The sequence below is a fragment of the Cynocephalus volans genome, chromosome 15, assembly GCF_027409185.1.
Source record: "Cynocephalus volans isolate mCynVol1 chromosome 15, mCynVol1.pri, whole genome shotgun sequence".
NCBI classification, from domain to species: domain Eukaryota; kingdom Metazoa; phylum Chordata; class Mammalia; order Dermoptera; family Cynocephalidae; genus Cynocephalus; species Cynocephalus volans.
Window position 1 is genome coordinate 63,320,845 of NC_084474.1, and position 24,124 is coordinate 63,344,968.

A 24,124-nucleotide genomic window follows, 5' to 3' on the forward strand; every position below is an offset into this window, starting at 1 on the left:
TATTTTAGTGAGGATTTTTGCATCTATATTCATCAAGGATATCTGCCTGTAGTTTTCTTTTTTGGTTATATCTTTACCTGGTTTTGGTATCAGGATGATGTTTGCTTCATAGAATGAGTTTGGGAGATTTGCGTCCGTTTCAATCTTTTGGAATAGTTTGTAAAGAATCGGTGTCAATTCCTCTTTGAATGTTTGGTAAAATTCTGCTGTGAATCCATCTGGTCCTGGGCTTTTCTTTGTTGGGAGCCTTCTGATAACAGCTTCAATCTCCTTTATTGTTATTGGTCTGTTCAAATTTTCTATGTCTTCATGGTTCAGTTTTGGGAGCTTGTGTGTGTCCAGAAATTTATCCATTTCTTCCAGATTTTCAAATTTGCTGGCGTATACTTCTTTATAGTAGTCTCAAATGATTCCTTGTATTTCAGATGAATCAGTTGTAATATCGCCTTTTTCATTTCTAATTTTTGTTATTTGAGTCTTCTCTCTTCTTTTTTTTGTTAGCCATGCTAATGGTTTGTCAATTTTATTTATCTTATCAAAAAACCAACTTTTTGATTCGTTGATCTTTTGAATTGTTTTTTGGTTTTCAATTTCATTCAGTTCTGCTCTGATCTTAATGATTTCTTTCCGTCTGCTAACTTTACGTTCGGATTGTTCTTATTTTTCTAGTTCTTTAAGGTGAAGCATTAGGTTGTTCACTTGCTGTCTTTCCATTCTTCTGAAGTAAGCATTTAATGTGATAAATTGCCCCCTTAGTACTGCTTTTGCAATATCCCACAGGTTTTCGTATGATGTATCACTGTTTTTTATTAGTTTCAATAAATTTTTTAATTTTCTGTTTGATTTCTTTTTGGACCCATATGTCATTAAGTAGAATGCTATTTAATTTCCATGTGTTTGTATAGTTTCCAGAATTTCATTTGTTATTGATTTCTAATTTTAATCCACTGTGGTCTGAAAAAATACATGGGATAATTCCAATTTTTTTTTTTCAATTTCTTGAGACTTGATTTGTGACCTAACTAGTGATCTATCCTGGAGAATGATCCATGTGCTGATGAGAAGAATGAATATTCTGAGGTTGTTGGATGGAATGTTCTGTAGGAATCTGCCAAGTCCAATTGGTCTAGAGTGCTGTTTAGATCTTGTGTTTCTCTGCTGAAATGATCTGTCCAATATTGATAGTGGGGTGTTCAGGTCCCCTGCTATTATGGTATTAGTGTCTATTTCCTTCTTTAGGTCTAATAGAGTTTGCTTTATAAATCTGGCTGCTCCAACATTGGGTGCATATATATTTATGATTGTTATGTCTTCTTGATGGATCAATCCTTTTATCATTATGTAGTGGCCCTCATTATCTTTTTATGGTTTTTAGTTTAAAGTCTATTTTATCAGATATAAGAATAGCTATTCCAGCTTGTTTTTCATTTCTGTTTGCATGGTATATCTTTTTCCATCCTTTCACTCAGTCTATGTGAGTCTTTATAGGTGAGGTGGGTCACTTGAAGCCAGCATATAATTGGGTCCTCCTTGTTAATCAAGTCAACCAGTCTGTGTCTTTTGACTGGGGAATTTAATCCTTTCACATTAAGAGTTGCTATTGAAAAGTATTGATTTACTCCTAGCATTTTATTGATTTTTGTTTGGATGTCTTAAGTGTCTTTTGTTCTTTTCTTTCTGCTTTACTCTTGGTTTTCTGTATTTGTTGTTTCCTTGGGTTGTAGATCAACTTTTATTTTTTTCTCTTCATTGTTGGCATTTTTATTTTCCTAGTGGGTTTTGATTTTTCTTGAGTTTTTATGGCAGTGGTAGTTATTTTTTAGGTACCAAACCCAGTACTCCCTTGAGAATTTCTTGTAAGTGTGGTCATGTGGTAGTGAACTCCTGCAGTTTTTGTTTGTCTGAGAAATATACTCTTTGCCCTTCATTTCGGAAGGATAGTCTTGCAGGGTACAGTATTCTTGGCTGGCAGTCTCTGTCTTTTAGTATTTTGAATATATCATCCCATTCCTTTCTGGCTTTTAGGGTTTGTGATGAAAAGTCTGATGTTAGTCTGATTGGAGCTCCCTTTTAGGTGATTTGATGCTTCTCTCTTGCAGCTTTTAAGATTCTCTCTTTGTCTTTGAATTTTTCTTGGCTAACACTTCTGCCAGTAAAGGTGGCTTCTCTGGTAGAATGGCCCTGACCTGCATCCCTGTTATAGATCCCTTGTTCCTGTGCCCTTATGAAGCGATGACGTCTGCACTTGCCCATTTATAATTATCAGTGGGCATATATACCCCAGTGGATCATGTGAGTGCTCTCTGCCTTCATTATGTAGTAGTAACCTCACCTCTGCATAGTGATCAGAGTCAGTTCTCTCTGCCAGATGGTAAATGCCTTCTTTGTCTGACAAGGAGCCCAAAGTAACAATGAAGTAGTCATAGGCTTTTTTTTTATTGGATCCTAGTGGAAGTATTCCAGAGTCATAGAACCTAAAATTATAGCCCAAGTGGGTTTCCAGGATGACAGTTAAAAACATTACTCCTACTCTTAGCCCTTGATGCCGGCACCTATGTATCCTATATTTTAGATATTTAACACCATAGTGACTATTGGTTTTAGGTTAATAATACATTTTTGCAGGTTGTCTTCTCCAAAGCTGACACCTCAGCTGTGCCTTCAGGAGACTATTCCACCATCTGCTAGGCAGTTTCCTGATGCTGTAGTATGTGATTGGAGTAATTATCCCATTGTCATGTGCCCACCACTGTATCTCTTTTGCCCGAGTGGATTCTTTAGTCCAGGGTGATATTGTGCAGGATTTTATGTAATTAGATCACTTTGTGTTCCTAGGATGGTGGTGCTAACTGAATCCCTGTAAGCAAGAAAGGAAAATTCATACCAGGAATACATATCAATACCAGTCAAACAAGCAGCATCTGCTACTATAGTATTTTAGTAATACTCATCTACGGGTTCATATTCATGTATAAAATCTCTTCTTAGGAGAAAATATAATTAAGAAGGGTAATAAATAACATAACTGATAAGAATTTTGGAAGTCACATTTTACTTTTATCTTTTTTGAGTTATTGGATTTTAAGTATAATGGAGATTAAATTTTTAGATCCAATAAATTTTATCTTTTGGTCACATAATCTATTCAAAGAGTTCAAGAGAAAAATAGTGTTTCAGTTATCTTTTGCTGCATAACAAACCACCCCCAAAATTTAGAGCCTCTAAACAACTATTTATCAGTTTATGATACTGTGGATCGGCCATTTTGGCTTTGTCTAGCCCAGTAGTTCTTCTCCTGGTCTCACCTGGGCTTGTTCCTTAGTCTGCCATCAGTATACAGGAAGGCTATGGGCTGGTTAGTCTAGGATAGTCTTACTTCCATGTGTGGTGGTTGGTGCTTACTGATAGTTGGTGCTGGCCATTGGCTGGGGTGATGGGTGATTGAGCCACAATCACTTACTCTTATGTTGAAAGTCACAGAATTCCCAGGAACACTAAGAGAGAGCAAGTCCTAATATGTGGGCACTCCCCAGATCTCTGCTTATGTTATGATTGTTGTTGTCACACTGGCCAAGCCAAGTCATGTGGCCAAACCCAAAGAAAATGTGGGAGAGGATTACACAGGAGTGTGGATATAGGGGAGCAACAGTGTACCACAAATAGTGGTAGACTTATGTATTGTATCAGGTAAGAGTTCCATGTTCAGGGTCATGGCAAAGAATGTGTTTGGTAGAATGTGTGTGAAATAAATCTGATTTTTCCACTTTCTTCAAAAAAAGATAGTTACTTTTCTATTATTTATGTTTTAGGTTCAACATTTGTTGGATTTAAGAATGTTTGCTCAGGAGACACTAATGTGATATTCATTACTAACCCTTTAAATGAGGATTTACAGCATCCAATCCACGTGAAGAATATACAACTGGTCGATACCACGGAACAATCAAAAATATTTATACACAGGCCAGATATAAGGTGAAGTATATGAAAACTCAGTTTTTTTTTTCCCCTGTCTTTATAGTTTTCCTTTCTTCCTTCTCCCTGCTAAAAATCTGAGAAAGTTACTAATAACTACTAATTTCTGTAAAACTTTAATCAGCATTATGGAAATCAAGACTGTTGAATAATGTAAATCTAAGTGTTCTTAGTTGAGTTTTAACAACTGGGCTTTAATATGCATATTTTCTCCCACTTTTTTTGTGCACCAACACTAACATCATTATTAAATATAAAAGTATGTTCTACATTAATAGTAATTATGAGATAAGAGACATCACTATCATTTCTTCCCTTTTGCTTCCCTTTTTTGTTACCTATTGCTTTCCAAATATCCTATCACAGGCACCCCAAAATGTGATTGGAAATCAAATGTCAGCCGTTATAATGATTGTGACTGTAAATATACAGAAACTTAGAACAGTGATTTTTCTGATCGCAAGCATCAGTTGGTGTCAGGACATTTCCAGAAGCTGATCACTTAGATTCTGAGTCATAGAAGAATATAGCCAATAATTCCTACTTTTTATAAAAGGTACAGATCAGGAATTTAGATATAAGATGATAATGGAGGAAAGAAAATTTCTATTAGTGATCTTTGACCATTTTCAGTTTAGGGGAGAAGAGAAGGAATGATGCTTTGTGATTCAATAGATATTTCTTCAGAGAAGTACACATTTCATCAATAATTTGATTTTATCTAACTTTATTTTGATGACAGCCCAAAATTTACTCATTTAATCATTATTGACTACAGTGGTTTTTGGCCCAATAGAGCCCCTTCTCAGAAAGTTATTAGCTTCAATTTAGTTGCTATTGAATCATTCAGATTTAATATATAATTTTAATATCTAGGTCATGAAGAAAATATTGTATCTTCAAACATAATTTCTTCAAGTTCTGTGCTTCCTGTGGATGCTGTTGGTGCTGTCCAGATGTCTTTACTAGGCAGTGCACCCCACCCTCAAATGCTCTAAATGTGGGCCAATATCAGCCCACGGTTGCTCCCTTTTTTGAACTTTGCTCTAAGACAGATAGAAGTAGCCTCGGGAGGCCAAGGTCCTCCCTACCACTACCACCCCTGCAGTCCATGGAAAATGACTGGCCAATTCAGGAGTGCAAGGCAGGTCTCCTTGTCTTAAGGTAACAACACCTCTATAATGCAATTTATCTTTTAGAGGTTTCCATGGTGTCAGACTGAAGCTGGTCTACAGACCACAGTCATCTTCATTTTCCTTTCCTTGCTCTATGTGACTTCTCACCCTCCCTTTTGAGAGGATTTCTTCAATAACTCACTAGAACAAAAAATGGCTTTGTTTCTTGGGAACCTGGGGTAAAACAGAGTCCAAAGCCACAATATAAAAGAGTGCCACTGGGCACCCTACTCACAGACTTGCTTACAAAGTACATTGCACATATCTGGACACAAAGAACTCATGAACTACAGAAATATTTATTAAAATCCTTCTCCAGAACTGGTACTTGTATATTACAGTAAGCGATAACTTACCGCTTCATGTCTCTCTTTTAGCAAAAAGGGAGAAATGTGCTAGATGCTCTCTAATAGATCTGATCTTTCCACTGTTATTTTGTTGCTATAACTCTGGAATAAATTATATATAAAGTGAATACCATGGTATTATATAAGTATACTGTGTACCATTTGAATATATAGTATGTACATTATACATTAAGCAGTGATTTTATTATTATAACCAGATAACAATCAATCAGCATTCCAGGTAACTCAAGATAAAATCAAACTACCACCTGTTGTTGAACTACATGTTGAGTATATAATATCACATCTCCTATAGTCAAACTATCTACAGAATGGTTACTAAAATATATAGCATACAAATCACAATACAAATATACTGAATATACATAGACAAAGGTCTACAAGAATATATACTAACCTGCAATTGGTGATGAGCCTAAAAGATTAGGATAGGAAGGTAAAAGGGACGGAACTTTTATTAAATATTTAGATTATTTTAGAGTACACAATACTTTTTATGATTTTTAAAGATGAGAAGGAAAAAATAGTGAAGACTTCCTTGCCAACACAGGGATTTTGTATGTCCTGTCCACCTGCTGTATAGGGCAGTGTTAGTATATTGTGAATAATAAACAAACATAAAATCTAACATTCAAAAAAATATGAATAGAAAATTGGAACTCTAATTTTATATCCCACAGATATAACTTGTCCTTTTGAAATGTTAATGAATTCATAATAATGGTCCAAATTAACACAATGTAAAAGCAGACTTTATTAAAATGCCAGTGACATATGCCACTTGGTCCCACTTTGAATCCTTTCTGAAATAGTACCCAATCAATCGATGTTTTTGGATACCCTCTTATCAAATACTCAAGTATATTCATATTGCTCTCTAGGAAAAGTGAACTAAATCATCCGTTCTACCTTTTCTCCACAGTAAGGTGAATCCATCTGATTGTGTAGACATGGTTTGTGATGCCAAAAGGAAAACTTTTCTTAGAGACCTAGATGGCTCCTTTCTGGGGAATTCTGGTTCAGTGATACCTCAAGCAGAATATGAATGGAATGGAAACAGCCAACTAGGAATTGGAGACTACAGAATTCCTAAAGTGATGCTCACATTCTTGAATGGAAGTAGAATTCCTGTCACTGAAAAAGCACCTTATAAAGGTTTGTTGGATCTTATTCTGTTGTTAGTATTCAAGTTCATGAAACAAAATGTACGTTTTATTTTTAATGATTGATGTACTCAACCAATAACTTATACTTTCTGCTTATTAGTCTTATACAACAGGAAAAATATAGCACATGGATGTTTTTGCAAAGAGATTATTTTTCACTGTTAAAATATGTATACATATATTTCCAGGAATTATTAGGGATTCAACCTGTAAATACATTCTGGAGTGGCAGAGCTATAAGTGCTTTGGGATGGAATACGCAATGATGGTTATCGAAAGCCTGGATTCTGACACAGAAACAAGAAGACTTTCACCAGTGGCTGTAGTGGGCAGTGGTTATGTTGATCTCATCAATGGTAGGTGTTAAACATGTTAAAGAAAATAGAGTGAACTAAATCAGGTGTATCCCAAAGTTTTATGATCTTAAGTCTCTCCTCACCTCTCCCACCCCAACATGTGATCCTCCTGGTTTCTGTGACCTACAATTAACTCAATTTCAAATGCTGTCATTCAGATTTTATAAAACAGAGATGATGGGAACAATTTTAAATAAGTCGGTGAATAATGGAAGGTGGAGGAGATGTTTTCAAATTGCTCTGTTGTATATGATGAAGAAAGATTTCACTGAATTTATTCTTACATTTCCCTTTTTTGACAAGCAATACAAGTTTTCCACTTACAATAGTGACATGATGTTACTCTTTAAAATGGATTTAAATTTTAAAGAGTGACTTTCAAGTTAAAGAATTCTTAAAGAAATGATAGCAGAGTGGAAAAATCATGAAGGTGGTAGAAGAATCACTGGAGCTTTGAATGCCCTGTACTAGATGGGAAAAAAATTCTCTAAGATAAAAGTTACTGAATACCATCAAAATTTCCTTTTAAATATTAATACTTAATTGTATTTTAAAAGTATGAATTTTTATCACTCTAAATTTTTCATTTTATATATAGACATTTCTTTATGTTTGTTTTCAAAACCTACAAAGAAGGTATATTTAAAAGCAGGATCTATACTTTTAAAAAGGGAAAGGTTATGCTCTACTTGAGCTTTACAAGTTTATATTGATTTAAAATTTGATTGAAGTTCAGTTAAATATTGATAATACCTCCAGGTAAGCCAGGAAATTTAGCAAACCTAGTGAATAAATACTTCCACAAAATTCATCATTCCATATTTCACTCAATGTTTTATATATATATGTATATATATATCAATGTTTTATACATACATATATATGTGTGTATATATATATATACACATATATATATGTGTGTGTGTGTGTATATATATATATATATATATAATCTGAGCCAATTTAAAACTAAAATAGAGAAATTTACCATGAAAGCCATATTACACTTGTTCTGAAAATGTCTGGATTTAGGTAGAAAAGCATCCACTTTTGGCTTTCTAGAGGATTTGAAGGAGCATTATTTCTCAGATGGCTTCAGTTTAGTAATGATGTTGACTCTCCAATAGAATCTGTAGTCACAGTATTTAACAAAAATTTATTAAATTAAAATTAAAATGAAGGAAGTTTAGAAACTTGATCAAAATAAACTTCTTTGTTGAATTTACAAATTAACTAATGAACAAATGAGTAAAAGAACAAATGAATGAATCAAATTGTTCAGGAATGCAAATATCCATGTTTTCCAGGTATAGGCTCCACCTTTAACAAATTAACTCTGTTACAGCACACTTTCCTGCAAAGGACCTAAGAAAGTTAGATCCCTACCCAAATTCACATTTGATATGGAGAAGAAATGATTAAGCATTTTCTTCCTCACCATGTGGCCTGAGCTTGAATATGATTATTAAAGTAGAGATACATGGAAATCTATTATTTCCTTTAGTGACCTTCCAGTACAAATCCTCAACACACATTAATCTACCTTTCTGGGCAGTGTAAAAGTAAGGGTGATAGAAAGGAGTTGCTTCCCTGCCTTCTTTTTAAGCCAAGGTTTGAGAAATAGCTAAGGTGATTGGATAGCTGATGGATGGATAATGGATATAAACGCTGAACTTGCATTTGAACTTGACCACTGCAATTTATTTTTAATACAATTACTCTTGAGATTCTGCATTAATAATATTCATAACATAGGAACATAAAATTTCATTTGGCATGGATTTAGGCCCACAGGATCATGGCTGGTGTGCTGGATACACGTGTCAGAGAAGACTGTCCCTGTTTCATAGCATTGTGGCTCTGAACAAGTCTTATGAGGTTTACTTCACTGGTACCAGTCCTCAGAATCTTCGACTGATGTTGCTTAACGTTGACCATAACAAGGTAGGGCAAGATAGATGTAACGTCTTGAGAGTTATTGGTGTTGATTATTTGCATGTATTTCTATCTGCTAAGGATTATATCTCTTGTTCTCTCTAACATCATCAGCCTTACACCTCATTTTCAAGGATGCATCATCAGGGTACTACTAAAAATACTATTATCCCAGACAATCTTCATCAGCCTGAAAGTATGTATGAGTATCAAACACCGCCCCCCACACACCCAAACATGCTTGATTCTGGTACTCCATATATGAGGTGTGACAGTGATGTCTGTGTCTTGTGAGATTCACAAGCAAACCTGCATTTTTACATAAAAATAGTGTATACCCAAAACTGAGCACTTGGAATTATATATTTATTCTTCAGTGCTGCTATTACTTATATATATTAGAAACACACCTTTGGAATTTACTTCAAAGATTGCAGCATGTTATTTTAACTATCCTCAATAATGTCAAATCTTTGCTATGAACTGAATTCAGCCAGGATCATTAAATTAATATATACTAAGACAGTGGGAAAAGAGTATGAGGTTACACAGCAGTCTCTTAATTAGGATTTTCTTTTCTGATTATGAGATTTCAAAGTCCCAGAGTTTAGGAATGTGAAGAAAGGAGGCTGATAAAGAGAAGCAGAGAAGAATGATGAGAAAAAGACACTTGCCCCTTCTCAGGTGATAGCAATTCCATCCTTTCAGACAGCACCTTGGAACCAACCACTCTTGCCGCGTCTATTTCTCTCACATTCCCCTTCCAATCCATCTGCATGTTCAGTTGAATCTCCCTTCATAACATCCAGCACCTGACCACTCCTTACCACCTACACTGCTCCTGTCCAATGTGAGCCCTTCCACTCCCCTTCCTGCTTCCACCTTTGCACTTCTGTGGTCCATCTCACCTTACTAGCCAGAGAGATATCTTCAAAACAGAATTCAGATCAGGTCTTCCCTGTGCCCCAAACCCTGCCATCATTTTCCATTTCATTATTTCATCATTTCTTGGTCTGTGTAAAAGAGTCAGAGTCCTCACAGTGGCCTACGAGACTCGATGGGAATCTGCCTCATCCCTTAGCTCTCTTGCTGCTTCACTGGGCTCCTTGCTGTTTCTCAGTACACCAGGCATTCTAGCACTTGGGCCTGTGTTTCAGATGCTGCATCAGCCTAGAACATTCTACCCTAGGAGACTTGACTCCGCATCTCCTCCAATCCCATTTTCTCAATAGACCTACCCTGACCACCTCTCCCCACTTGGCTCTCCCAGTTATTCATACCCTGATTTACTGTTTGTTTGTTTTTTCTTCCATAGCACTTATCACCTACATGCCTTATAGATTACTTTTTATTATTTCTATCCTCACTCCAGAATGTAAGCTGGAAAAAAAAAAAGGCACTAGCTTTTGCAAGCGCCTGGAATACTGTCTGGTGGAGATGGGAATTTGACTTTTGTTTTTAAAAAAATTGAAAGAGAATATTTTAACTTTAAAAATAAGAACAGTAACCACAAAGTAATGTGCTGTTAATATTCTGAGACTCTGAAGACAATGTCAAAGAAAATTTCAGAACTATGTATAGCTTATTAGACTCCTTACTAATCTTTCCCTGCCCTTGCAAAAGCCAGTCTCCTTACTTTTTGGTTATACCTGATAGCATAAAATGTTGGGAATACAAACATGAAAAATGAAAAAAATGAATCAGAGAAGACTGTTATTTTGACTGATTTTTATTATTCTTACTTCCAAATTTTTATCAGAGATAAGCATTTTTTTCAACATTAAAAACCTAATTTTGTGTGGTTGCATTATTCAGAGCAGTAAGTTCCCCCTTTTCCATGACACTGGAACTGAAAGCCTATATTGTACTTTGTTGTCTTTTAAAGAAACTCTTTAATTTAGAGATACTCCTCTAATAATTTCTTTCTCATATTACACTTTTCTACTGAGAATCATCAATTAAGGATTAAGTTGCAATGTCTACATGAATGGTTGAATGTAAGCCCATTTATAATTTATAGTTCATAAAAAGAAAGAGAAATTACACTTCCTTGCTATTCAGTATTTAAACCTGAGTTCTGAAATTTCGTTATTATTAATGTAAAACTGTAGCCTTGGAAAATTTAGTATTTGTGGTAACTGTATAGAAACACAGTTTTACATAGTTTAAAACTCAGAAATAATTGGAAATTGATAAGGAAACTCAACTGAAGTTTGCCTTTAAGGAGTATCACGCATCTTACCAAAGGATTTCCTCACAAACTCTTGAGAATCTCAGAATCATGCCATAAAATCTAAATAGAAGAAAATTATTGGCACTTTGCATTATGCTAAGTGGAATAAGCCAGACAGGGAAAGACAAATACTGTATGATATCACTTCTATGTGGAATAGGAAAAAAAAAGTCAAATTCATAGAAATAGAGCAGAATGGTGGTAGCCAGAGGTAAAGGGGGTGGGAAGAAGGTGGAAGATGCTGGTCAAAGAGGACAAACTTTCATTTAAAGATGAGTGAGTGCTGAGGATACATTGCACAGCCTGGTGACTGTAGTTAGTAACACTGTATTGTATACATGAAATTTGCTCAGAGTAGATCTTAAGCATTCCCTACCCCCAACACACACACAAAGGTAACTGTGTGATGTGATGGTTGTGTTCACTCACTTGATTGTGGTAATCATTTCACAATGTATATGTGAATGTACAATCATCACATTGTACACTTTAACTATATACAATTTTATTTGTCAATTATACCTCAATAAAGCTGGGAAAAAACTTGAGCTGAATATTTATGCTAAATCCATAAAACTTAGTTTTAATAGCTTAAAAAGGTATGCATAGTTGAAAGACATTTTCTATTTTATTGTTCTCTTAAAAGACAAAAATGTTGTTTATTTTTAACAGGCTGTTCTAGTAGGAGTTTTTTTTTCCACACTTCAGCGTTTGGATGTCTATGTGAACAATTCATTGGTGTGTCCCAAAAATACTGTATGGAATGCCCAACAGAAACACTGTGAATTTAACAGACATCTGTACCCAGGTATTTCCTAAGAAAAGTACAGTGCACATAATATATGTACTTAGTTACTTATAAAATTCTTTATAATGTTTCATTATTAATATTTAATTCCTTAGCCATTGATGAATGCGGAAGAAAATAAGCTTTTAGTCAAGGTCCACCAAATACTAAGATGGGTTCATTTATAACGTGTGTGTCCTGAAAGATCACACCTGATGGAACTCTTAAGTATCTGAACATAGCCAGATAGAAGTTTTTGTTTATGATGGGCATTCTTTTGCTCCCTTAGAACTTTTTCCTTCTACATACATTGAGTTTAGTTATCCCTGTGCCCACAAGACATTTTTCTTAGTATTTAAGTAATCTCTGCTTTACTTCTATTCCATAAAGCTCAGAGCCTAAATTAATTGGCAGTCACCAAAAGTATTGCCAAGAAAGCTAAACACTGTGAAGTAAATATGATAAAGTAAACTCTTGATTTAAATGAAATATCTGAAAGAGATTAAACATCCACTTACTAAACCAGGATGGATCTTTGCTCATTTAAATTTTTTTGTTAAACAGAGTTCTAATGAGACCAGCATCATATATTCTAGTCCACATTTGCTGTTTATTATCATTTTTAGAAGAACTCCATAATCTCAACTAATCATTACATAAATGTATGCTATAGATTATAATATAAACTAGATTTGAGAATATGAATGAGTAATCTATACTCTCTACGATTTTTAGAACAAGCCCTCTTTCTACTAATAGTATGGATATCTAATGTTTCCAGAGATCTAACTATATGTTGAGCACTGTTCTAAGTGCTTTACATGTAACTCATTATTACTATATCATAGTAACCCTATGAAGTAGGCACAGATGAGTAATCTGAGGCACAGGAGGTAAAGTAATTTACCAGGGTCTCTGTCTTAATCAGCTCAGGCTGCCATAACAAAATACCACAGACTGGGTGGCTTAAATAGAAATTCGTTTTCTCACAGTTCTAGAGGCTGAAGTCTGAGATCAGCGGGATCAAGTTCTGCTGAGGGTTTTTTCTTGGCTTGCAGAAGGCCACTTTCTTGCTGTGTCCTTATATGGCAGAGACAGTGAGAGCAAGCTCTCTGGTGTCTCTTTTTATAAGGGTACTAATTCCATCATGAGAGCCCAACCCTCAGGATAACGTCTAAGCCTTATTCCCGCACAAAGGTCCCTATCTCCAAACACCATTACATCGGTGGATAGGGCTTCAATATATGAATTTCGGGGGACAGAATTCAGTCCATAGTAGGATCAAATCTGGTACTGGCAGAGAGCAAGGACTTGAAAACAGAGTCTAGCTCTAGAACCCATGCACTTGACCATTATGCTGTCGCTTTCTTATAAGCTGAGTCAATACTATCACTTTTAATATACAAATGATTGTGCGTATTTACAGCTTAATTTTCATAAATTTTTAACTGTTTTAAAACAACACATATGGTACCAAGTAGTTTATCATTAAAGGTCAAGAATTAAGGAACTATCTCAATAAGCAGAATTTAATAGAGGAATTGTTTACACAGGTGCTAGAGGGCTGAAAAACAATGTGAAGGCACATCCCTCTTACAGATAAGTGTGTGTGTGTGTTGTTTTTCTGAAATACCATTGCTTTTAAGTGAACTTTTTTCTTTGGCATGTGGAAAGTAAAATAATATAATAATTTTGAAAATAATCCCTGTATTATGAATCTATACTTTTTGGGGGGGAGAGATTATCTTACATGTTCTATTATTATCTATGTCTCTGCTTCTTTCATTACTGTGAAAATATGAGACAGTCACCTAAGATAAATGGTGTATGTGCTTCTAATGGTAGCTTGAGAGAAGCTTCAATTTATAACACAAATCACATTCTTCAGATTCACACAATGTTTAAGCCAGACTAAATCTACAATTTATACTACTAGATTGTAAAGAAATATATAACAATAATGAAATGGCTTCTTAATGCTGTAGTCTGTTACATTCATAAGAAATTCCCTCTTCTTCCTAAAATTTTAATTCCTTTTTTTCTAGTAAGCTTCACTATGAAATGTGTGGTAAGAAGCTACATGCTTCATTTAACTACTGTTATGCAATTTAGGCTTTGTCTGGGCTCAGTATGTGTGAGTGGATTTATTAGCTCTTAGACGTTGTTGATACTCTGTCATAAAATTGTATATTTTTCACTCATTACATATAATAATGTCAATCACTTTTACAAAATTCAGTTTGCTTATAGAATTTGTTTGCATTAACTGAAGATTTTTCAAGCTGAAATGTAAACCTGTTTCATTGGCGTAAGAATCTTCTGAGATGTTTTCACATATACTTCATTTTTATTATATACTTTTATCCTTGGTAAAAAATAGAAATACTGAGTTATGAATGCTCTTTCAAAAGTTTGTATATAGCACTGCAAAGATTAGATGGCTATTAAAGTGAAATTTATGTTTTTAAATTACCAAATGTCTTCAGTCAAGGCTTTAAAATTCTGAACATGTAAATAGTGTCACAAGTACAGTATATGCTTCTGAGTTCATAATTAAATTTGTTTCTCATTTACATTTTGTCTATAGCTAATCACTTTTAAAAATAAATTTAATGTATAATGATTATTAATGGTATTATTAAAGGATTGACTATAATTTTGCATGTCAGTTCTATAAGTGTTTTTAATGTGCATACTTTGTTATGAAAGAATGATAATGTTGAACCCTTTTGGTATTTTCTAAATCCAAACAAATATTATATACTGCATGGTGACTGTGGTAATATAAATATATTTAACTATACTGTTTTGGCTTTTTTTCCTTCACAGAGCAATTTCTTCCTGATCTGGATTCCACTGTCCTTGGTGAAAACTACTTTGATAGAACCTACCAGATGCTTTACCTTTTGGTTAAAGGAACTATACCTGTTGAAATCCACACTGCCACAGTCATATTCGTTTCTTTCCAGTTACCTGCTATAACAGAAGATGACTTCTACAGCTCTAATAATCTGGTTAGAAACCTTGCCTTGTTCCTAAACATACCAAGTGACAAAATCCGTATCAGCAAAATAACACGAGGGGAGAGTCTGCGGAGGAAGAGATCAATGAGACTCACAATTGAATTAGAGATTGGAGAGCCTCCCACTCAGTTCTTAAGCAATGAAACCACAGGTATGAATAAGAGACGTTTGAGACAGAGGAATGTAATTATCAAATTCACGTCTATAAATAACCCTGCCAGGGCCTGATGAGCTAGGCCTCAGGAAATCACACCGACCCACATCCTGACTCCTGTATTGGTCTAGAGACTTTTTTCCCTCTCTTTTCCAGTAATCCCAAATTATCTTGGAATTGCGAAAAAATTTCAGTCTCTATTTTGTGATTGTAGTGATTAATAAATTCAACAAAAGGAATTGACCTAATATGAAAGATCTAGGAAAACCTACCTAAGGAAGTGACCTTTTAGTTGAGAGATTAAGGATGAAAAGAGTCAGTCATTGAGGAGAGGAAGAAGAAAGAGTGTTTTAGGCTGAGGAAACAGTTGGTAAGGGTTTGGTGCATTCGAGAAACTGAGTGGTCCAATTGGTCTGGAGTGGAAGGAGCCAGGAAGTGCAAACTCCTAGAGGCGAAGCTGTGCAGTGGGCAGGTGCTAGATGGTAGAGAGCTTTGGAAGTCAGAAAAAGGACTGTGAATGTTTTCCTAATGAATAGATATTCTGAGCAGTAGAGTGGTGGATTAGATTTCTGTAGTGAAGTCACAGATTTACCTTGACAACAAGGGCCGATGTGCAAGAACATGTTCTGTCTTTATTTCCTATGACTAATCTAATCACCCCCCCAGCCATCTCCCCTCTCTCTGTCCCTCACTTCCCCTGCCCCCATTTTCTAGGTATCAGAGATAAAAAGAAGCTCACCTGGCCCATCTGAGTTATCTCTGCTGTTTTAAATCATTTCCATAGGGTGACTCAGTTTGAGCATTTGGGCAAATGCTCAGCCCTTCAGATTTTCTTCCTCTTCATCAGTTTCTTTAAAGTCGGCTTCTGAATACCAAGGTCTGTCTTGACCTCAGGTCCTCATGTTGCCTTCTTGGCTTCATGGCCTCTGCTACAGGGTGGGTGGTGTTCTCTGCTCTGCACACGTATCTCTTGAGGTACCACTAACTTTCCTGGCCTTGTGGCATGCAACAGCATCCCCTCTGCTAACTCCCAACCGTGCTGTGTCTGCAGTGGTCAAACACAAGTACATTCACCTAGGCTTATCCCTCTCCAAGAACAGAAGATCTATGTCTCTGTCAGAGGAAGATTTACCATCCAGCTGATGAAGCTCATGCTTCAAGGCCCCTCTCTTGTGCAAGTCCTAGGAGGGGCTTTTACTCTCAAGGCTCTAGGAGGGGTCCTAATAATGTGGTCTAATCACTGAATGTTATTATAAAAGATACAAAAGTAAGATTTTCTGCGTTCTTTTTCTTAAAGAGAGCTTCTAAAATTGTGTAAACTTCAGGCCCACAGAATAGGGATCTGCCCTCTCTCTCTCTATTCAGTGTGTTTTTCATTAAACTCACAGGCCGTTCTGTAAACCTGGGTACTGGGTGAAGTTCTCACTTTCTGCCACTAGGCGTCATCACTCATTTCCGCAGGAAGTTTGCTTCTGGGCGTTGAACCTATGCACCCACCACATACCCACTCTGGAATTCTACCAGTTAGGTAGGAAGAAGCTTCTTCCTTGTGGGGATACGCCTGTCCAAAGGCTTGCATGAGTCAAAGGAGGTGCTTATAAACTCTCTTGGTTGAAAGAGTGTAGAAACCATAGGCTCGTGTTGCAACCAAATCTCCCACGACGTTCTCTGCCCAGAGTCATAGGTTAAAGTCCTGCATCTGCCCTGTAATTCCTTGGACTTACAGGGTCAGGACTTTGGACTCAACATAACTTAGCCTGTTAATTTAGTCTAGGACTTGTAGTGGGTGTATGGTACACATACAGATGTATCACCCACTCTTTGAAATCTGGTAAGCCTCACATGTAGTGGGGTCCAAAATCTACCACTCTATGGTAGACATTAAAAGAAACTGTGATTTATTTCCTATATGTGACCTAAATTTCCTCACAAACAGCCTCTCCTGCCCTCATATCCTTAAACCAATTTTAGTCTGTTAGTCAGATTTATCCAGATAAATATAAGACAGTCTAACAGCATGGAGGGTAGAGACAAGGGAAAGGGGCAGGCTAATGGTATGTTTTCCAGATACAGACTGGGATAGAGTTTCACATCTCAAGGAAAGCCATACAACTTGGCATGGAGTGATATCACAGCAAAATACTGGGAAATGGCAAGAAAAATGTGCATGTTGTCATGCTCCTGGTTCCCCATAGCTTTCGCAGAGTATCAGGATATCCAGTAGTTCCCAGATGTTCTGGAAATAGGTTATTTAAATACTAGGGGGACTTCTGGGCAGGCAGCGTCCTGGGGTCAGGAATAAGAGGTCTTCAAGTCCTCTCTGGTTTCTAGGTGACAATCAGCAGAAATGGATGCCTTCACATGTCAAAAGGTCAGAGGGAACCTAACAGTGCAGACCAGATCAGACTTGCCACTCTGACTCAAAAACCGGTGAAGACAAAGTAGTAGTAGCATGGACATGAAGCACCTTTGCACTGCTGCTCCTACGTCATGTGAGCCTTCATACTTGGGAGACCTCAAGGAGAAGACTGTCCTGGACAGAGTGAGAGGAAAGGGAAGAATCAGAAAGACTGAGCGTTTGTCCAAAAGAGTCTTGTCATGCAAAAGAGACCTTTTAAACTGACCAGACTGAAAGTCTCTAAAAGCATGGGTTTCAAAGTATCACGTGAGGCCCCCTGGCCCAGGACATTGCCTCCTTCATCTCAGCACACTAAGCTTCATGGCTTAGCCTTAGTGGAAGAAACTCAATGATCTGAATCCTCACAGATGACTCTGGATATGGAAGGCGCATACCTCGGAACGAGGTTGTTAACAAGGCCTATATCACACTGTACACCAGTACACCAAAACGTTACCCTGTTTACAGCTGTTTTACAGTTGTTTTGGTGTTTTGTGGTGTTTTTGAGGGGGGAAGTGCAATGCATATTTATTTACTTATTATTATTATTATTATTTTTAATTGACAGATAAAATTGTATTTATTGTGTACAAAATGATATTTTGAACTATATACAGTAAACATTGGGGGATGATAAAATGTAGCTAATTAACATATGCATTACCCCACATAGTTATCGTTTTGTGGTAAGAACACTTAACATCCATTCTCTTAGCATTTTTCAAGGCAATATATTATTATTAACTCTAGTCACCATGTTGTACAATAAGTCTCTTGAACTTATTCCCCCCATCTGACTAAAATTTTGTACCCTTTGACTAACATCACCTCAATCCCCCCCCTGTCCTCACCCCCAGCCCCCAGTAACCACCATTCTACTCTCTACTTCTATGAGTTCAAATTTTTTAGATTCCAGATATAAGTGAGGTCATGAGGTACCTGTGTTTCTGTACCTGCTTATTTCACTTAATATAATGTCCTCCAGGTTCACCCATGTGGTCACAAATGGTAGGATTTCCTTCTTTTTCATAGCTGAATAGTATTCTGTTGTGCATATATACTACATTTTCTTTATCTATTCATCTGTTGGACACTTAGGTTGATTCCATAACCTGACTGTTATGAGTAATACTGCAATGAACGTGGGAGTGTAGATATATCTACATTATATTGATTTCATTTTTTTAGATATATGAGGGTACTTCAAAAAGTTGGTGGAAAAATAGAATTAAAAGATAATATAAATCCTTCCATGAACTTTTGGAAGATCCCTCCCATACCCAGTAGTGGGATTGATGGATTGTATGGTAGTTCTATCTGTAGTTTTTTGAGAAATCTTCATAATATTTTCCATATGGCTACACTAATTTACATTCCCATCAACAGTGTACCAGGGTTCCCTTTTCTCCACTTCCTTATCCAAAACTTATCTTTTGTCTTTTCGGTAATAGCCATTCTAACAAGTATGTGATGGTATCTCATTGTGGTTTTAATTTGCATTTATTTGATGATTAGTTATATTGAGCATTTTTTATATACCTGTTGGCCATTTGTATATGTCTGTTCAGATTATTTGCCCATTTTTTAGTTGGATTGTTTGTTTTCTTGTTATTGAGTTGTTTGAGTTCCTTATACAATTTTTTTAAGTTTATTTATTTATGGCCGTGAAGCAAGTCTTAATACACTTAAAAACACAAAGATCACAGAAAATATGTTCTCTGACCACAATAAGAGAAGGAAATTTAGAAAATTCACAAATGTGTGGAAATCAAACAACACTCTCCTAAATAAACAGTGGGTAAAAAGAAAATCACAGGAAAATTAGAGAATATTTTGAGATAAAAATCTAAGAGCAACACATCAAAATTTATAGGATGTAGGGTTCATGCAGTGCTTAGAGGAAAATTTATACTTGTAAACACCATATTAAATATAAGAAAAATCTCAAATCACTAATGTAAATGTCTACCTTAAAAAAATAGGAAAAAAGAAAAGTAAACTAAACCAAAAGCAAATATAAGTAGGAAATTACAACAATTACAACAGAAATATATGAAATAGGGAATTAAAAAACAATGGAGAAAATCAACAAAACTCAAAGTTGATTCTTTAAAAAGATCAACAAAATTTGCCAGCCTTTATCTAGATTGACCAAGAAAAAAAGAGAGAAGACTGAAATTACTAAACTCAGAAATAAAGCAGGGGCATTATTACATTGTCATTATGGTTTTTTGTGATGGTTTTTTCTCTTGCTTATTTACATTTTTTTTCTACCAGTGGGTTTTGTTCTTTCTTGTGTATTCGTGGTAGTGATTATCATTTTTTGGATTCCAAATGCAGGACTTCCTTAAGGATTACTTGTAGGGTTGGTCGTGTGGTGGTGAACTCCTGCAGTTTTTGTTTGTCTGGAAAATACATTATATTTCCTTCATTTTCTGAAGGATAGCCTTGCTGGTACAGTATTCTTGGCTGGCAGTTTTTTTTTTTTTTCTTTTAGTATTTTGAATATATCATCCCATTTTCTTCTGGCCTATAGAGTCTCTGTTGAGAAGTCTGCTGTTGTCTGATAGAGTCTTCCTTACAGGTGACTTGATGCTTTTCTCTTGCTTCTTTTAATATTCTCTCTTTGTCTTTTTGACCTTTTCCAGTTTGACTATAATGTGTTGTGGAAAGGATTTTTTTGGGTTGAATCTGTTTGGGGATCTTTGAGCCTCCTACACCTGAAAGTCCATATCTCTCCCTATACCTGGGAAGTTTTCCATTTATTATTTCGTTGAATAGGTTTTCCATACCTTTTCTTTTCTCCTCCTCTTCTGGAACACTCATGATTTGAATGTTTGGAAGCTTAACAGATGTACAATTTGCAAATATTTTCTCCCTTTTTGTAGGTTGTCTCTTCATTCTGTTGATCGTTTCCTTGGCTGTGCAGAAGCTTTTTAGTTTAATGTAATCTTGTTTGTCTATTTTTGCTTTTGTTGCCTGTGCTTTTGGTATTGTACTCAAAAAATCATTGCACAGACCAATGTCACAGAGATGTCTCCCTATTTTTTATTTCTAGTAATTTCATAGTTTCAGGTCTTACATTTAGATTTTAATCCATTTTAAGTTGATTTTTGTATATGATGTAAGATAAAGGTGATAGCCCTTCACCAAAGAATGACATGGGAAAGTATTAAGAGACATTTATTTTTACCATTATATTTTCATTCGTTTTTATTGTATCTATTTTATCTACCTTTGTTTTTTCTTTAATTTCAGCTTCAGCTTCAAACATATTCTACTGAGTTTTTTATTTTCCCAGCCTCATTGATATGACTTTGTCATGTTTAATTCGGATACAATTAGAAAGCCTTAGAATTCTGTAACATGATGGAGCAATGAAAAACAAAACTAAAGTAAAAAACTCACATGTTCTCACATTTCTGTTATAATTCAGATGTCATAATACTCTTTCCCTGTAGGTCAGATGCAATTATCTCAACTCCAGGAAATTGTTGGTATTCTGGGTCAAGCTATCATTTTAGGAAAAACAAGCAATATGTTTGGATTTAATATTTCTTCCATGTCTATTACCAGTCCTATCCCCAGCCCAAGTGATTCTGGATGGATTAAGGTAAGAAAATGCAACAACGAAAAAAATGCATTTTAGCCATTTAAAATATTGTTGCTTATTTCTTATTACAGCTTTCTTTTTCCATTTCGAGGTAGTTTTTATAGGGCGTGTCTTTCTAATTGTTGTCTATTTGTTATGGGATCACTAGAAAGGTAATAAAGAAATTTGAAAAAAGGAGTGTATTTTCTAAAAAATTGTGCATTGGTCTCAACTGTGCTTTGCTTTAAATATTTATAACAGTACTTCATTAATTTGATCTAGGGGATATTGTAATAATTTTACATTTTGAACATATTTTTAATAAACAATGAATATATTACACTTAGCCTGGCTAAGATGAGCTTGCTGTTGAATGAAGTTTATTATGTGAAAACCACTTCATTACTCACGTCCATTCACAGGTGACTGCCCAACCAGTTGAAAGGTCTGCATTTCCTGTTCATCATGTGGCCTTTGTGTCCTCACTCTCAGTGATCACTCAGCCGGTGGCAGCACAACCAGGACAGCCATTTTCTCAGCAGCCTTCAGTAAAGGCAATAGATTCCGATGTAAGTTTAACTCAAAATTTTACTTAAGTGAAGGAAGTAAGTTATGAACTCTGGAGGATGAGAATTTACTAATTTACTAATTCTGGTGTGCTGGCAGCCTGTGGATTGCACCCTTAGAAGTTGAACGTTACTGTTTTAAAAACATTTAAACAAACTTGCTTTTCTGCCCATATTTATGAACTCTTTGGGTGGAATAAGGAGCCTCTGCATATTTTAAATTAGTAATGAGGATTTTAAAATATAGTTTTGCATAGATTTAAAAATAGCATGAAAAAAACAATTTTAAAAACTATCTACTATTTTTTATCTTTAGGGTAATTGTGTATCAGTTGGGATTACTTCACTGACTTTGAAGGCCATATTAAAGGATTCCAATAATAACCAAATCAGTGGACTTAGTGGAAATACGACAATTCCATTTAGCAGCTGTTGGGCCAACTACACAGACCTTACTCCTCTTACAACAGGTGAGTATAGTATTTTGGATCCTCACATATACACCCATGAATAAGAAAAATTATAATTTTTCTTCTAATGAACAAAGCATTCTGTAATGCTCTGCTCAATAAATTACAGAAATTAGAATGCTGTATACTCTGCCTTGTTTTGGAAGATATTTAGACTAGCTTACAAAAATATATTTAATATGCAAAACAATAGAAATTAAAATAAGCAATTAAGGAAAACAGATCATTTGAGGATATACATCAAAATTACATACTGATTTATGTTTTCTTTTTTATCCATTTGTGTGTTTTTCTAAATTTTCTCACAAAATATGTATTACATTTATAGTTAGAAAAATTAATATATGGATTTTCAAATTCAAGGAAGGAAAGGATAAAGTAGGCTTATATGACCTTGATGTCCCATGCAGAAATTCAGAGCTGGGCTAGTAAGTTGGCTCTGGTCTTTTGGAAAGCCAGTGCAGAGGAGAAAACATGAGCACTATCATGATTCATACCATTCATCAGATAAACAAACCAGTTGCTATGGAGAATTATAAATTGCTCTGAGATCAGAGCAAATGTTTCCTATGAGTTCCCATAAAGTGTACCCAATGAATCTATACTAAGTGATATACCTTCACTATAGATACAGTAAATACAAGTATAGCCATAACTTCCACAGTTATGTTTCTTATGTAACTCCAATTGATAAAAGCCTTTATACTGGTGCCCAAATGATATATTGAAAACCAGATCTCTATTGGTGATAGATCATACAGTGTCTAAAAGAATGAAATGGATAAATTTCTTAGACTTGAGACAGACCTCCATTAATCTGTTTACCCCAACCCGGGCTCCATAAGACCTTCAGAGGTCTTAACTTCTGAAAAGGTTATATAGTGGCACTCCCCGTTTCTTACTTCTCTCTTCCCTGAAACACACACACACGCACACATAGATCAGAACTATGAAAAATAAGTAAAAGAAATTCCAACAAGACTTGATTTTTAAAAAATAACTCTTTAAAGCTAAAATTATTCTGAAGGATTTTCTTTCACTATTTTTTGTTTTTTCATGCTCTAATAATGCCCTATAGTAGGTACACCCATTGGGCAGCAGTATCTCAACTTAATGTTTGATAAGAATAAAAAATGACAATGAGTTCAACATTGTACTATTGTACAAGTACCTGGAGTGTCCTATTGCTTATGGTTAAGGGCAGAGCCAAATTCTTTTAACACAACGTAAATGGTGTTGGACTGAAATCCTTTTATGGGAAATGAGGCACCTGACAAGAACCCTGCCTGAAGAGAAGTTTGCTTGCCTCCCCAGGAAGGTGGACCCAGTAAGTGCCCAGTGGCAAACACCTGAACTTGTAACCAACATCTTCAAACTACTATTTCCAAATACCGATATTCCAAAGTAGCCAGATCACTGCAGTGCTAAAGCAATAAAACAAGGCTTGGCATTTTATTAGAGTAACAAAATAATAATTAAAGCACTTTCTTTTTAAACAGTAATTTTCTTTCGGAATTCAAAGCTTCCCTTGGAGTGTCTATCTCACCTGCTATGGAGAAGAACACCACTGCTTCTCATTTGTCTATTTCTTTCCCTCCCTGTCTCCCCCTCTTCCCCTCCCCATCCCCCTGCCTCCTCTCCTCCTCCTCCCTCCCTTTTTCTCTCTTTCTCTCCTTTATTTCTTTTATCAAGTTTGGGGTCTCGGTTTCCTGTTTATGTATAATAAAGAAAGGCAAATATAATCATCTCTTCTTTATTTTTAGATCAATTAGTCAGTTTGTAGATTAACCCCAGTAAAATTATAACAACAAAGCATATGTGCGAAAATTAGTAAAACATCTTTCCCTTGACTCTTTTCAGTAGGTACCGCACAATCACTGCACTGTAGGAAATCCCCTTGCAAATCAGATTGCAGCCTGACAGCCC

At 35.6% G+C, this 24,124-nt stretch overlaps 1 protein-coding gene across 1 annotated transcript in view; it reads left to right on the plus strand.

Moving 5' to 3' along the window:
• Nucleotides 1-24,124, plus strand: part of PKHD1L1 (PKHD1 like 1) — a 157,128-nt gene that overhangs the window by 127,481 nt on the left and 5,523 nt on the right. Inside the window, exons 68-76 of the mRNA XM_063079268.1 lie at nt 3,810-3,975; nt 6,441-6,673; nt 6,873-7,040; nt 8,827-8,984; nt 11,881-12,016; nt 14,825-15,169; nt 21,032-21,183; nt 21,585-21,731; nt 22,045-22,198. Of these exons, the coding sequence (XP_062935338.1) occupies nt 3,810-3,975; nt 6,441-6,673; nt 6,873-7,040; nt 8,827-8,984; nt 11,881-12,016; nt 14,825-15,169; nt 21,032-21,183; nt 21,585-21,731; nt 22,045-22,198 (1,659 nt within the window). The remainder of the gene's footprint in view (nt 1-3,809; nt 3,976-6,440; nt 6,674-6,872; nt 7,041-8,826; nt 8,985-11,880; nt 12,017-14,824; nt 15,170-21,031; nt 21,184-21,584; nt 21,732-22,044; nt 22,199-24,124) is intronic.